Here is a 16,670-nt window from a genome sequence, read left to right on the forward strand (position 1 = left end):
TCAGGAACACTACTCTGGATGTTGTCTTAGGAGCATGGGAGACCTTTTTTTAATGGCAATTTTTTTTGCTGGCTGGTTGAGAGTGCCGGTTAATTGAATGCCAGTTAGCTGAGATTCTACTGTACTTATCACTATAAAAAGTTATTACTAAAATTTCCTCTGAAATCTAGCACTGGAATCAAACCCCCTGATATTCAGCTTTGGCAGTCAATATTTGATGTAAATACTAAGAATAGCACATATATACTGGTTAATGATTCTCACAAAGCTGGGGGGGTCATAATAGAAATGCTATATAATATCCTCAACACAATCTTAAACATAACAACATAAGAATTGCCGCTGCTGGGTCAGACCAGTGGTCCATCATTCCCAGCAGTCCGCTCATGCAGCGGCCCCAAAGACCAGTGCTGTAAATGAGCCCAGCCTCACCTGCGTACTTTCCAGTTGAGCAGGAACTTGTCCAACTTTGTCTTGAATCCCATGAATTGTCTGCTAATCATTTCTATAGTGCTACTAGTAACTAGACACACAAAGTGCTGTAAATCAAAACACAGAAAGACAGTCCCTGCTCAAAAGAGCTTACAATTTAATCAAGACAAATAAACTAGACAAAAGATGCATCAATACACTGTGCACAAGTAGGAGAATTACAGAGGGAATGATAAGACATATGCAACAGTCCAGTGTATAACTTATATATTATATATTACTGTTTAATATCCATTAATTTTAATAATAAACCATATGTGTGTAGTGAAGTCACCAGCCCTCCGGATAACACCGCTTAGGTCCTCACCGTTCTCCTCTCTTTCTGGATATGCTTCTCTGCCAGTATGGTCCTTTTTCAGAATCTTCCTCTGGAAACATCAGTTTCCCTCACTGAAGAGGTCCTTTTTCTAAGGCTTGTAAAGCTATCTTTAAGTTAACAAGTCATTAAGTCCACCCTCGGGGTTCCCTGCATGCTTCCTCTGAGATACTTAAAACAAAAACACAGTCTTTTATTTGGGCTCCTTTCACTTGGCTGGGGTGATGAGGAAGCACCCCTGAAGCCCATGGAGCATACCCCCCCTTCCTTCCTCATTTTTAGTTCTTCTTATAATCTTCTCCCAGCATTCAGTCCCCTTTGCACATTATATACAGATTCTCTTTTTGGGTCTCTTTTCCCTAGCTTTAAAAATATCCTTAAATGTCCCTCTCCCTCCCTCCTTAGGTCTCTTCTCCTTAGGGCAACAGGCAGCACTACCCCAAGGGGAAACCTTTTACCTCCTGTTTTATCCTCACCCCCATCATCCATCACCCTAAGGCAAAAGGGGAAGATTGGGAAACCTCTTTTCAATTCTGATCTATGTCTTAGATCTCTTTGGAGAGTTCTTGGCATATCCAACCCATGCTCTCTACCCTGTGGGACCCTCCCACCTCACCTGTGTACCCATGGGGGCAGCAGTGGTGGACAACATCTCTAGTAACAGTATCCAATGACTGTACTCCTCAAAGGAGATATTATAGTTGGAGCATGGGAAGAAGCAGCAGCAGCAACCCTGCAAAGAGTGTTATAAGGAAGACATAGGAAGTGATCCAGAGTTTGCTTTGGGAAGAGCTGATCAAAATATGGGGCAGCTGCAGAACCAGAAAGAACAGACCACACAGTAAAATCTGCAGTAAATGCTTCCTTTTTTTAACCACAGAAAGAAGATTTGTTACCATTCCCACAGGACAGTAAATACTTTCACTTCCGTATCCGTGGTAAATTTTGTAATGGTTTTCCTGTTACTATGGATTTACCACAGTTTACAGCGGTTATTTACTTATTTAAAAATTTCTTACCCACTTAAACCTAAGCGGTTTACAAAATACATTCATAATCATAAAACAACATACATACAAAACACAACACAGTTCCAATATACGCATAAAAATATCACAACTCGTTCATTTTAAAGCCTCCACAAAACAAAGTTATTTTCAATATTTTCTAGATTTTTTGAATATCCACAAGTTTTCTCAGTGGTTCTGTCAGATTATTCCATAGTGATACCCCTGCTATTGAGATTACAGATGCTCTCGTAGTTTCATAGTGTGCATGTAGGAACTCATTTGTAGATAACTGCATCGCTCCCTCTGACCTTAAAGATCTAAGAGGCTGGTAGAATGTCATCACCTGTGTCAAATACCACACATCCCCTGTCCCCATGCTATTCTCTAATTCACACCCTTAGGGACTTGTACATGTTAAATGGCACTTTTTGCTGCATTTACACATGAAAACACACAGTTTTAGAATTGCCTTTATAGGTCCAATTCCCAAACTTAGGCTCCTAAATTGGTGCCCTATTTTCAGCCAAACTTACAGTAGTAACCTAACATTTCAGCTGAAAATTTTAGGGGTCCTTTTATCAAGGCATGGTAGGGGTTTAACACATGGAATACCGCGCGTTAAACCACCTGCCGCGCTAGTCACTAACGCCTCCATTGACAAGGCGTTTTTTGGCTTGCCGCGGGGGTTAGCGCGTGATGAAATGTCCAACGCACTAACCCCCGTAGCGCGCCTTGATTAAATGAGCCCTTAGTTTATTGTTCAACTTTTAATTTAGGAAGTTCCAAAGTTATGACTTGTTATGAATTTTTTACTTTTCTGTCAGTTAAGGGATGTAAAAGTAAGAAATATATATTTTTTTTTTACATTTTAGTGAAAATTATTTAGATACAAATGTAAACAAACAATACAGTAAGATGCATACTTCAAAATACCTTTGAAATACAAATACAAAATATATTTCAAAAATGCGTATTTCATGTCATAAAGTCCCCTATAATGTGGTCATGTAAGGTTAACATTTACATCCTTACAAAACTTATCCAAAGGAGACTAAGTTCTAGAGAAATTAGCAATATTATTTTGTTTGAGTGCTATTATTTCTTCGTATTTCCTAATGATACATAGGTGATTCCACCATTCATGGAAGTTAAGCTTAGAGTTATCTTTTCAATTATAAATAATATGGTGGATGGCTAATGCAATCATGAAATCGAAGATTTTTTTGAATGAAGATGGTAATGAGATATCTGGATTTGAGGAACGCAGAATGATGGATTTATAAGACAGAGGTATCATAGTATTCATATGAATTATAGAAAGAATTCATGACCAAATGCCTGCCCAATAGGTTTGTAAGTTAGGACATGTATAAAGTAAAATATCTTGATCATATTCTTTCATATCAAGCAGCTCTCTATGATAAAAGATTTTTGATTAATGTTGCTCACATCCTGTTCTTATGAACATTTCATAAAATTGTTAAAAACCTTCCTTTTTCATAATTTCTGACAAATTAGATCTCATTGTATTTTCTCATATTGTAATCTTTTGTTAACCACATTGAACTCATGGTTATGTGGTCTAGAAATCTGATGTTATGTTATGTTATATTTAGGCCTATCATTCATTCGCCTCAATTTATGAGCCTAGTGGTGAAAATCAATGCCAGACTCCTGTTCCCCTACCACAAATATTTTCCTGGTGTCACCTAATTTTTATGTTCTTTATGAAATTTTGAGTAGAAATTTAGGCCTTTATTATATAAACGGCATCTTAAATTAGGTGCTTAACTTAAATAGCAAAGCCATTTAAAAATGATTTTAAAATAGTTTAAAAACAAAAATGTAGGTGAATACAAAACCAGTGCCTAGATCACATTTATCACATTTATGGGGCACCTTAGAACGCCTAAGGTTGAAGTAGGCATAGCTAATGCTGGAAATGACATTAGGCATCCTTAGGAGCCTCTGTAGACGTGATTTATGTCAAACATAGGTGCCAAAAATGTAGGCCTACATTTCTGACACCTGTGTTTGAGATAGCTGTGATTCTACAAACGGTGCTGTTGTATCGGCGTACGTTTTTTAGGCGGCCGCTGATACCAGCGCCGTTTGTAGAATCCAGGCCTTAGTCACTCAACCCTAATAAATTTTCAAGATCCCAGTTAATGAACATAACTGTCAAAGCTAGGAGTATAAACCATTTGAATATTGGGCAATGATATTTATATAGCTTAAAAAATAACATCTGAAATTAGGGCTAAATTGCAGCTACACACATTTCCGTCAGCTCAGAAGCTGGTGTAAATGTACACAGCTGAAGCTTGTTTGTAAATGTATATTCTGTAATCTGTGTGTGCTTCCTGAATTGGTCCAGAGGAAGGCTACTAAAACGGTCAGTGGTCTTCATCATAAGGTGTTTGAGGACAGACTTAGAGATCTCAATATATATACTTTGGAGGAAAGGCAGGAGAGAGGAGATATAATAGAGATATTTAAATATCTACTCGTATGTGGCTTAAATGCATGAGGCGAGTTTCAATTGAAATGAAATTCGAATGGGGGGCATAGGATGAAGGTGAAAGGAAATACTTCAGAAAATACTTTTTAATGGAAAGGGTGGTGAATGATTGGAATGCCCTCCCAGTGGAGGTGGTGGAGACCAAAAGTATATCTGAATTCAAGAAAACTTGGGACAAATACATTGGATCTCTAAGGGAGAGGAAGGGATAGAAGATGGCATGGTTAGGCATTTTAGGCCATATGGTCTTTATCAGCCTTTATTTTTCTTTGGGGTTTTTTTTTTTCTATGATTCTGCCTTTACTTTGTCCAACTATGGCCCTGAGAACATGCCTGTAAAAAGACTGAGCAAAAGTTTACAAGTGCTTTGAACCAGTATACTTTTACTCATGTGGTAATTTTATGAGGCCTTTTACATGCATACAACTGGGTTTCAGCATGAAAAATATTTTATACGAGTAATATTACCTCTTAAATGGTATGTATGAGTGAACAAATGCACCTGCAAAACAACATGATAATTAAAAGAAAGAGTTGATGAATTTGTAATACTGTATTAACAAAAAATACTAGGTACACTGCTTCATAGCCTCTTTTGCATTTGTTTTATCTGAAAATTCTGTAGCTGGGTTTGCTGGCTCACACGCTGAAAAAATAAACTAATACACTTTTCTTACATGATATGTCGGCATGCTGAGACTTGGAGAACTGACATTATTATAGAATGATGTGTCTATGCTATGGCACTAAAGCCTTCTGTCTAAACTCAAGCACAGCACATGGATGTATCCTGTTAACAGGCTTTAAGAAAGTTTGACTTGAATGAAATACATGTGTAAACGGATCTGACAATAAGCAGGATTAGGAAACTGAAAGAAAGGATTTAAGACAACAACTGCTTCACTGTAAAGTATAATACTTGTCAAAATATCACTACTGAAAAAATCCACTTTATGATTACCTGGGAGTAATAAAAAGAAAATATTTCCATGATTAAAGCACAGTTTTGTGTACAGAAAGGATAAATATGTTTCTAACCTGATATTTTCATTTTGTTTGAGTCCTGCCTGTCCAGTCCAGATGTATGGGTTGTGCCCTTCTGCCAGCAGATTGGTGGAGATAGAGAATTCAGACACTTCCAGTGACATTGAGACTATTCATACTGGTCACAGGAAACACGAGAGAGGGAGAGAGGCAGTCTGCAACCTATTATCAGACTTTCAACTCTTTGAACCAGCACCATACACCAGTCATTCATGAGTACACCAAAATGTTGACATTGCTAAAGATGTACTTTGCACACTTCTCAAATATCTAGCAGACTTCGTCTATCTACTGCATGGCACCTTGCTACTTACACATGCATCTGTGAATTGCTTAATTGTTTGCATTTAAACTGGCTATATTGTACTCGTATATTGTATTGTATGGTAAAACCTTTATTCTATAACTAAAGCCACTCCATACACTGCATACTTCACTCCACAATAAGTAATGTTTAGCAGCCTTCAGCTCATTATTGTAAAGCCCTACATTTATATATGAGCCCCCTTACATTATATAACTAATTTTGACTACTATAAACCTTCTGTTAATATATAATCTCCCATTCATTATAAAACTGATTCTATCCTACTACTGTAAGCTTCCCTTGTTCTGTATGGGCTCTTTGTATGGAAATTGCTTTGAACCTATACAGTCATTGTGGGAATCATAAATTGTAGATTACGTTATATTAAGTGGAAAGGGTTAGTTTGTTACCCTTTAGGGATTTCTCTTTTTAATCTATATGTTATTTACTGGCAAGTTCCAGAGCTGCATCACTTTTAATAGCAATGATGGTGTCACTGGATGTGTCTGTGTTCTCTGTCTCCACCTGTCTGCTGGGAGGAGAAGAGGAGGATATAATCCATACATCTGGAATGATCTAGCAGGGTGATAGTAAATAACCTGTTCCAAAATTGCCTAAACTTGTATGCAAACGTCTATGCCCAAGTGGAGGCAGGCCTTAAAATCCACGGATAGAGGACTTGTGTATTCCTTCTCATTCTATAACTTGGTACTGACATTTACCTAAAAGATCTAAAAGACAAGTCGTCCAAGTGCCGATAATCGAAACGGGTTTTAGACGTATTTAAAAATGACCTAGGCCTTCATAGTGCTGCTGAATGATGAGAGCTAAAAGGGGCATGTCAGGAGGAGTGTTGAGAGCGGGATCTGGGCGGGACATGGGTGGTCCTAGACTTAGTCTTACTGCATGTATAACTGAAAGTTTTACAACACTGCCTATATGGAACCTGGATGTTGTGATTTACGCCATCTAAAACCAGGTCTAAGTCACAAGAAGGTATCCAAAGTGACCAGATAAGCACTGCAGACACAAAGTACAGACCCCCACACACACTGCCCCAGTGATCACTGACCCCCACCCCCCATAAAAATTGTAATAACGACTTTACATATCTGCGTCCAGAACATCAGCACCTGACAGCCTGGCATAGGAAAGCCTAGTAGAGTTGCACAGAGGTGGCTTAAATGGTCTTGGGGTAGGTTAGTGAACCATGGAGAGGAGGACCCAGGCCCATAAGCCACTCTAATCACTACATTCATGGTGAAAATGCGCACCCCCCAAAAAAAAACCCTAACCCTTTTGTACTGCCATATAAGTGGCTCCTGCAGCCATAAGGGCTATTGGGGTGATAGACAGGTGGGTCTAGTAGATTCTGGGGGTGTTTTGGAGGGCTCACGATGAACTATAATGGAGCTGTAGTGAGATGTGTATGTGGGACCCTTTTTGTGAAGTTTACAGCAGTGCCCTGTAAAGTACCCTGGTACCATGTCTGGATGTCCAGTCCATCATTTTTCTGGCCCCTCCTGCGCCCATTAGGTCTTTTTCTAGGCGTTTGTGATTTGGCCAAATTTTTGGATGAAAATGGGGTATAAAGATGGATGACTTAGTGGTCTGGGCGATCAGACGGTCGATCAGTTGGATGATTTTTGAAAGAAAAAAAAAATATGTTGGATATACTCTTTGAAAATGGACCTTTTCCCGTGACTTTGGGTGACTTGCAACTTAGGCCCAAAATGGACTTAGACGTTTCTTTAGATTATGCCCCTCCACTTGTCTGCAAGATATCCCTTTCACCTTTAACAAATGAGTAGATCAACTGTTTCTATGTTTTGATTTTAATGTTAAATTTTAATGTGATTCTAGTGTAAGATTCCTGGAGATGGCTAGCCTATTACTAATTTAGAAAACACATTGAACTTCTCCTGGAGTATATTAGCAATTCATAAATGTTTATGTAATGTGGTGAATTGCTCCCATCAGCAATAGTGCCTAGGTGGAATTTGGGCATTTATACACACATGTGCACACATACATGTATGCCATTATTCTCATTTACCTGCATGCTTGGTGCATCTTTATTATAGTGGCTACCGCTGAATGTAAGCATGTCTTTATTTATTGGGCCCACTTTTTCTTACCACAATAGAAAACATGCATAGAGCAACACTCATAGGGGTAGGTGGGGACAGCTGCAGGAGATTGTCCTGTATTTTCATTTTAAAATGAAAGTTAACCTTCAGAGATACATTTTTCTCTACATAGCTTCAGAGGATATTAAGCAAGGCAGGATGACATCTGACTGCATGCAACTAACGATCTGTATTGCCTTAATCCAAACTGCAGAATCCCTTTTTTACAGCTGGGAGTTCCTCTCTTGAGCATTGTAGCAATGTGTAATGGGATCTAATCTCATCCATTATATGGTAATGGAGGCCTAAGGTTATCTTTTTACAGCCGTTTATTCGGTGCTGGAAACTGTAAATGGCTCTCTTTTGCAGACACAAATTAAAATCAGACTAAGGTGAACATTTTCATCCCTGGTCCTCTGTCATTATTAAAGTGGCTTGAATTCATGTCTTACCAGTTAATGGAAAAGTACACTTTTTAATCATGCTCAAGTCTCTGACAGCTTTTACGAAAGGAAATTACCATTATGAACTCAGCAGTAGTGTGATCTTTATTAGCTTAAAACATGAATTGGGTAGATGTTGAAAGCCACTGATGCGATAGGGTGGGGGGGGGGGCGCTTGAATGTCTGATATTGAATGTATAAATTGCCGCATGGCAGTGCTTTGCATATTTTGATCCATTATGATCTCATTTTAACACTTAAGTCATGTGACACTAGATGATGATTTTAAAAAAACTGACCTCTACTTCTTCTCCCCTCCAGCACTTACCAAAAGCATAAAGAAAGCAGCAGCAGCAGCAATGGTGACAATAGCAGAAGTTAATACAGGGCCTTGTAGGTCACTATGTATTCACAGACCCTAGTGCTCTACATGGGTTTGCAGTCTAATAAAGGAGGAGGGAGCAAGATTGACAGGCACCTTGCTAGCTGTGGCTTTTGGGCATAAGTCACAATGGAAGTACAAAAAGGAGAAACAACTCCATTTCTGTGACCACATTGAGGCCCAGATTCTCAAAACTTTAACACAGTCGCTAAACTGTTTTCCGGTGGTTTAGCCTGTACGCAGTTTAGCAGCGGATTATCAAAAGAGATTATCTCTGCCTTTAGCGAGGTTTCTAGCAATCTCCGACATTGACATGGGTTCTTCAACATTGAAAGGAGCCCTCCGGTGACTTCTTAAAAAATGCCGAACCATTTTCAAAAAGCGGCGTCGGCTTGTGGCAACAAAAATAAGCGACTGGTCCAGGGGTGCCAGTCAGTGTCAGAGACTGCTAGAAAGCCCCTGTGCTGTGATGCAGTGGGAGAGATGCCCATTTTCTCCGCTGCATCACAACACCCCTTTCCTGCAGTGGTGGCGAACACCCCACCCCCACCCCGGAACGGCAGCGATACCTCCCCTTGCACATGCGCGAAGGCCCTCCAGATGGGCCCTGAGCCACCAGTGAGGGGTGCCAGAAGGCAAGGCACGCAGAGAGAAAGAGAGCACCAGCTGATTGCCTACAGGATGTGCCTCATGCAGTGAGAGGCACTTCCTGTAGGCAGTCAGCTGGTGCCGGCACCTCTCCTTCTCCCCAGTGTCTCATGGCACACCTGAAATCTCAGGAGGCACACTAGTGTGTCGCAGCACACAGTTTGGGATACACTGGTTTATGGAATAAGGCCCAAGGTGCCAGCATTTAAGCCCAAATAATACCCTTACATGATCACAATACCAGCATACATGCTTAAATGCCAGTATTCTGGCTTCATGCGTTCTATGAGATGACACATAGGGCTCCTTTTACAAAGGTACGTTAGGGCCTTAACGCGTGGAATAGCGCGCACTAAATTGTCCTGCACGCTAGCCGCTGCCGCCTCCTTTTAAGCAGGTGGTAATTTTTCGGCTAGCGCACGCTAATCTTGTGCGTGTGCTAAAAACGCTAGTGCACCTTAGTACAAGGAGCCCTTAAAGTAAGGATTTGTTCTTTGAAGGTGGGCATACATGTTGGTTAAGTGTGGGTGGAGTTTGGCTGGGTTGTGTAGTTTTGTTGGAGACAAGGACTGCATCTAATTTCAGGAAAGCATGGCGTAGGCACGTAGCATTTCTTTGGGAGAGAAAGGGATAGCAGATGATATGGATTGGCAGATTGATTGGGCCATATGGCCTTTATCTGCTGTCATTTTTACTATTTCTGTATTTCTCTCTGTGTAAATTAGAAATACTACAATTTACATGTGTGTTTGTGGGTTTTTATCAATCTAGGCATGAGCATTTATATTAGCTCTTTGGCTGCGTAAGTGGTTGTGCCTAAATACAATTCTCATATTTACACTGCTACACTAGTATTCGGTAAAGGAGAGCAGGTACCGTACCTAATTTCCTTTATAGAAGAGGCATGAAATCTGTGCCTTCTTGGTGCCCTTTTATACAACTGTCCTCGGTGTCAGAGTATTTTCAGCTACATTTTCTGTATACTATAGTATTGTTGAAAGCTTATGGATGCAGAACATATCTGTATATAGACTCCCACTATAAGGAAAAGTCCTTTTGAATGACTGACACTGTATTATTGACATATGGTTAATGTGACCATACGTCCCATTTTTAGATCGCCTGTCCCGTTGTCCCCACACACAACTTCGGGATGCCATAATGTCCTGTTTTCAGAAAGAGCGTCTTGAAGCTGTACCCAAAACGATCGCGGAGCCCGGGATTTCTCCCTGCTTCCCCAATGCCAATGCAGCAACAGATCGGGTGCATGTAGCGACTGCACAAGTCTTCCCCCACCCCCTATCCCCGACATCAATTCTGACATCGGAGAGGAAATTCCGGGCCAGCCAATCACTGCCTGGCTGGCCAGGAACTTCCTCTATAACATCAGAATTGATGTCGGGGGAAGGCTTGTGCAGTCATTGCATGCACCTGGCCTGTTGCTGCATCGGTGGCAGTGGCTTGGAGAAATCAGCGTCGGCGTGGAGAGAGAAAAAAAGGGAGCAGGGAGAGAGAAAGACAGACAGAAATAAATAAATAAATATTGGATGCACAGTCAGAAGGAAGTGCAACCAGAGACTCATGAAATCACTAGACAACAAAGGTAGGAAAAATGATTTTATTTTTAATTTAGTGATCAAAATGTGTCAGTTTTGAGAATTTATATCTGCTGTCTATATTTTGCACTGTATTTAACGTGACCATACATCCTGTTTTGAACGGTGGGGGGGGAGGGGTTCGGGAGAAGGTCCTGGGGGGTCCTGTCCCATTTTGAGGAAAAAAATAAATGGTTACGTTACGTATTATGTATGACATTATTCATATCCTCAAAATCAGTATGCACCACTCCTATCCAATGTATATTAGAATTTTTATTAACAATTTTCTTCATCATTTTGAGCATGACTGTTCCCAGGAATTCAGGAGGGTTTGCAGTGAAGCAGTTACAACTATTTCAGAAACAACTATTGTCGAACATTTGCCTGGTACTGAGTAACTGCTACTGCTTGTTACATAAGTTATTGCAATAATAATAATAATAATAATAACTTTATTCTTTTATACTGCCATAACCAAAAGTTCTAGGCGGTTTACACTAAAAAGAGCTGGACATCAGCGAAATACAATAATACAGTAAAAATACAGATGTTTGTAAAATACAGTTTCAATAATAAAACTCTCATTAAGTAATAAACTTATTGAACAGAGTGGTCTTAATTAATTTCCACAAAGAGCAATAAGATGACAGCTTGCTGAACACATTTACCTAGCCAAGATTGCTGTCTACCTGCTTGAAACGCTAGGGTCCTATCTAAGAAGGTCTTATATCTACATCCATAATTTTTGGAGAAGCACTTGCTACATTTTTTTTTTAAATCAATTATTTTTTCTATACAAAGCAACACTTCTTAAAAAAAGATCTGTCTGGAGAAATTTTTTTTCTATTACACTCATTTGAGGAGAAGCACCTTTATCAGGTTAAGCAATGACAAAATAGTGATTTTTGTCATGTCCTACTAATCCTTACTTTTTTTTCTTTTTTTTAATGGATTGCTTAATTTTTTCCCCTCTCTTTCTTCTTTCAGAGCCAAATTTTGTGTCATCTTACGACATTAGCAACTTCACTTATTTCTTCTTTCGGGAGAATGCAGTGGAGCACGACTGTGGGAAGACCGTTTTCTCTCGGGCAGCCCGAGTTTGCAAGAATGACATCGGAGGCCGTTTTTTGTTGGAGGACACCTGGACAACATTTATGAAAGCTCGGCTGAACTGTTCACGCCCTGGTGAAATTCCATTTTATTACAATGAACTTCAGAGCACCTTCTACCTGCCAGAGCTGGACCTCATCTATGGAATCTTCACCACTAATGTGTGAGTTACCTATGAAATATTAGATTAAACTCTAGATGTTTTTCCATCCTTATATTCCTGCTTGCTGCTTTGGTATACATTGCAAATTAACTCATGGAGATTTGTTACGATATTGGGATGGTTCCTTCAAGCTGAAATTTAGGGGCCCTTTTACTAAATTTGTAGTTACTGTGGCATAGTGTGAAAATATACTGTGTTGTAGTTGCATATTCTATGCGGCACCCAGTGGCCTTGGAATCAGAATTTACTAAAAATGGTCCCATATGAAGTGACAATTAGCTGACTATTGTTTCCATTCCAGTGTCTGGTTATGCCATGCCCTCTGAGAGAAAAATTCAGTAATGTGTAGAAACAGGCAAACTACTGCAAAATCCCTTCACACAGTTGTACAGATTCACCACTCACTATTTTGATTATTTGGGACTGCAATGATATCAGCCTGAGGAAGGAGAAGCTAGTTTCACTGTGCTCTGTGCAAAGGCTGTTGTGCTCTGCTCTGCTCCAGTGAGGTCAGTCTCATGAGAATGAGGGAGGAATAGCTGATTTCATTCTGCTCTAGCGGCTCTGGGTGCAATGCTGAACATAGAGGAGATCAGCCTCATTAGCATGACTCCTGGTCCTGAGCAATTTCATGCCATGTTTTGGACCTCTCCCACAGGTACCTCTCCCACAGGTACTGTCCGAGAGCTTTGTTGTGGCGATCAGGATGTGTCAGCACTGAGGGAAGCTGAGAGAAGAGCCCAAAATTCTGCAACTTAAGTTGCCTGGAGGCTCCGATGTTGCTTCGGAGGTACATAAAGACACTCTGCTTCTCAGTTCACTGTGGCTGTGGAGCTCAATGTTGTAGGGCCGTAGCTGCTTAGTAAGAGCTAAGTGAAGGGTGTCTCAGAGTAGAGCATTGTCTGGGAGGAAGGTAGGGCCCATGCTACATGGTAGATTAGCATATCTGGCTGTCTGTTACAAGCTTTAGTGGGAGAGAAGCCCCAGAAGGTATGAAATCATGTCCCCAGATTCCTTAGCAGGGAAGAGCTGCTCTGAGGGTTTGAAGAGATGTTCTCTGGATCCATGTGGCTGGTGAGCTGGATCCCTGCTGACTCTCCAGGGAGAAAATTCCCTGGAAGGCTGCTACTTTTGGGAATATAAAGAAAAACAAAATTAAATAATACAAGCGTAAAATAAAAAGATAAGGAAGATCTGACTGCCTGGGAAGATGGATAGAAAAGACTAAGGGCTAGATTCTCAAAAAAACACGTAAAAAAACAATAGGCTGCTGTCACAGCTGTTATAGTAGCGATTTTAAAAAAGTGAGTCATTCTCAAAATAACATTCATGCAAATGAGGTTGGCAGAGAGTAGCGAAGATTCGCTAAATTTGCATGGGCTCATCGCTGGTGATAGTGATGGGCACATGTGCAGAATAAGCGTAAAAAAAAAAAGAGAGATGCCCACGCTCTCCCGCTGCCACGCAACACCTCCCCGTTCCTCCAACTACCCCCGCCCTGTCCTCCTTACCTTACTTTAGATGGCTGGCCGGAGGGATGCCTACTCCCTCCAGACAGCTGGCCCGCCTTTTCAAAATGGCAGGCCTTCCCCTCCCCGGCGCATCCTGGGATGCACCGGGGAGGGGCCTGAGGCTCTAATTGGCTAAGGTTGTTTAAGGCCCCGTGGATGGGAGGGTTGTTTGTCAGCTGGAAATGTTGGGCATCTCTCTCGCTGCTGGGGGAGCGTGGGAGGTGTTTGCAGCAGAAGAGTAGATATTTTTCCCGCTGCCGAGGGGAACTATAATACACAAGCTCCAGAAGCATGCTTTTACCCCTCCCACTAAAATAAAATAGAATAGAATAGAATTTATGAGAATCATGTAATTACATTTTTTTTCCATTAGCCACTTTCAAAACACACGCCACAAAATGCAGTGTTGACACTGTACTGACACCCCCCGTACCAATCGCTGATTTTTGTTGCCAAAAGCCGACGCTTCTCTTGGAGAATGGCTCGGCAATGTTTAAAAATCCACCAACGTGCTCGTTTCAATATTCAAGAGCCCATTTGCATGGCCATGTCGGAGACTCCTAGAAAGCTCGCAAAAGACCATGATAAGCCATTTTGATTATCCACCGATAAAATGCATGCATGCTAAATCTTGTGGAACTAGTTTAGCAACTGCGTTAAAAGAACCCATAAGTTTTGAGAATCTGGCCCTAAAGCAGGAAGAGGTGTTGCTCTGCTCCCCTAGCAGGGATAGCTACTATTCATGCTCAGAGGGATTTTAAAATATAAAAAAATATCTCTAATGGGAGCTGTCATATGATATCACCTGTATGTGGCTGACTCATCCTGATTGTCCTGGAAGAAAACAGAATATTTACCAGTGCTTAGCTGTGAGTTTGGGGAAAAGCCAATTCTCAGATCTTTCCACCTTAAAAGCCACTGGAGTTACTGGTTAGAAGAGTGAAAATAAAGGGGGAAAGAGAAGATGCTGGAAGGGGGGAGAGAGGGAAGAGTTAGCAAAAAAGAACCCCTGGAGAAATAGAAACATAATCACCCTCTTTTTCAACATTTGACCCCTGGAGTGACACCCCCCCTCCCCCCGGACTCCTGGGTCTACATCCACCTCCTCCTCTGGGCTCTTGCCTTGTATTTTCTGGGCCTTCTCTGGGGTGGCAGGTTGCTCCTGGGCCTCCTCCTGCTGCTCCTCAAGTTGGCCTTTGTGTGAAAGGTTTACATCATTCATGGGTTACATAGTATTATAGATAAGAGTCAAGAGGCAGGGATGAGGACAAGTGTGTGATCTGATTTGAGAGAATGGCCTGTCAATGGGCATGCAGGATGGAGTGTTCCTAGGACACTGGATGGATGTGGTTTATGTGGACAGGGCTGTAGGGGTGTGTGCGTTGCCATGCATATATGTCCTCATGCTGGTTGGCAGTCACCAGGGGAGCTTGTGGTACTATATGACCCTTCTGGCCTACTGTGAGGGCCCTCTGGAGGATGACGTGTATGGGATGGCATTTGAGGATAGGTAGGCTCGTTATGTTTGAGGACAAGTATATGTGGAAGACACATGATAGCTATTGGGGAGCTGAATGATGAGTATGGCTGCATGTGGGATCCTAGGTGATGGCCATACTTTAGGGGTGTATGGGGGCAGCAGAGGATATGTAGACATTGGTGGGGGTTCCCAGGATAGAGAGGGAGAAAGAAAGAGGTCGAGTGGATTTGGGGAGGCCCTGTGCTATGGATATTTAATGGGCCCCAGGATCGTGCCTATTAAGCATGTCTCCCACAGCAGCATCTCAGCCTCTGATGTTGATAGTGATCTATCCAATGAGTATGGGTTAAGTGATATGAGTGGGTTTCTGTTTGAGGGGCTAGGGATGCTATAAGGACCCTCTGTGGCCATTGTACTGTCCTTCATTGCTCTCTCCTTTGTCAGATGCTTGTGTGGTGTAAGAGTTAAGGCTAAGGTACAGAAATGTAAGGGCTGGGGGTTTAAGACCCATTGTTGAAGTTTGTTGGGACAGCTTTTTTTCCCCTCTGCTGCTGCAAAGTAGTAGATATGAGTGTGTGGTATACTGTGGCATTTTGTATTGTGTGGCAGTTTGGATTGCTGACTGCTAGTGGGCAAATACCTTCATTCCCTCCCACGAGCCATACCATGTCATCTTATTGTTTGGGGTTCTGGGGGTTGCAGGAACACTGAAGGGAGGGTCACTGCACACTGAGGATCTGATGGGATAAAGGGAGGTTGAAGGGGTTCTGAGTAAGAACTACTTACATTCAGCCCTGAGGTGCAGTCTCATGTACTAGATGAGGCTGGGACCCTCCTGGCACACAAACCTGTATTGGCGCCATAGTGACTCCAGGTCTCTCTTCATCCCGAAGCACCTGAAAGACACAAGTTGTTGGAGAATGGGGTCAGGTAATGGGCCTTTTTTGCTTCATGTACATGATTGTTCGGACAATCTGTGTAATGCTTCTCACCTGGCCTTGGTCGGATGGCAATAGGCTGCTTGCAAAGAGGGCTGGGAAGAGGGGGTTAATAGCCAACACAGCCCAGGTGCATTGTAAGCTGGGGTAAACTTGGGGCATGGTGGTCTTTGTGTAGAACATTTGTTGCACCTCATATGTGGTTCTGATTTCCATATTGTGTGTGTGTGTGTTAGTGTGTAATAGTATAAATTAGACTGTAGAGAAATGACATAAGTAGATTATGGCCTGGCCTTGTAAACTAGGAAGAAAACACCAGCTCGATGCATCAATGATTAAGGACTGTTAGAACATAAAGTAGCAATTAAAGAATGTATCTCATAAAACCAACAAAACAAATAATTTAAAAAGATAGAATAGAAGTAGGTCTTGTCAGACAAATCTGATCAATTTCTTTGGGTGACCAGAGAATTGGATAGAGGGAATGTGCTAGATGCAAAGCCCTTGACAATGTTCCACACAGACGTCTAATAAATAAACTGGGTGCCACTGGAATAGGCTCCAAAGTGACAGGCTGG

The 16,670-nt window shown here is 41.5% G+C and overlaps 1 protein-coding gene across 1 annotated transcript in view; it reads left to right on the forward strand.

Moving 5' to 3' along the window:
* SEMA5A (semaphorin 5A) overlaps positions 1 to 16,670 on the forward strand; it is a 1,054,315-nt gene that overhangs the window by 639,083 nt on the left and 398,562 nt on the right. The window contains 1 exon segment of the mRNA XM_033929716.1: positions 11,878 to 12,163. Within this exon segment, the coding sequence (XP_033785607.1) occupies positions 11,878 to 12,163 (286 nt within the window).

The sequence above is a fragment of the Geotrypetes seraphini genome, chromosome 2 (genome assembly GCF_902459505.1).
Source record: "Geotrypetes seraphini chromosome 2, aGeoSer1.1, whole genome shotgun sequence".
Taxonomy (NCBI): domain Eukaryota; kingdom Metazoa; phylum Chordata; class Amphibia; order Gymnophiona; family Dermophiidae; genus Geotrypetes; species Geotrypetes seraphini.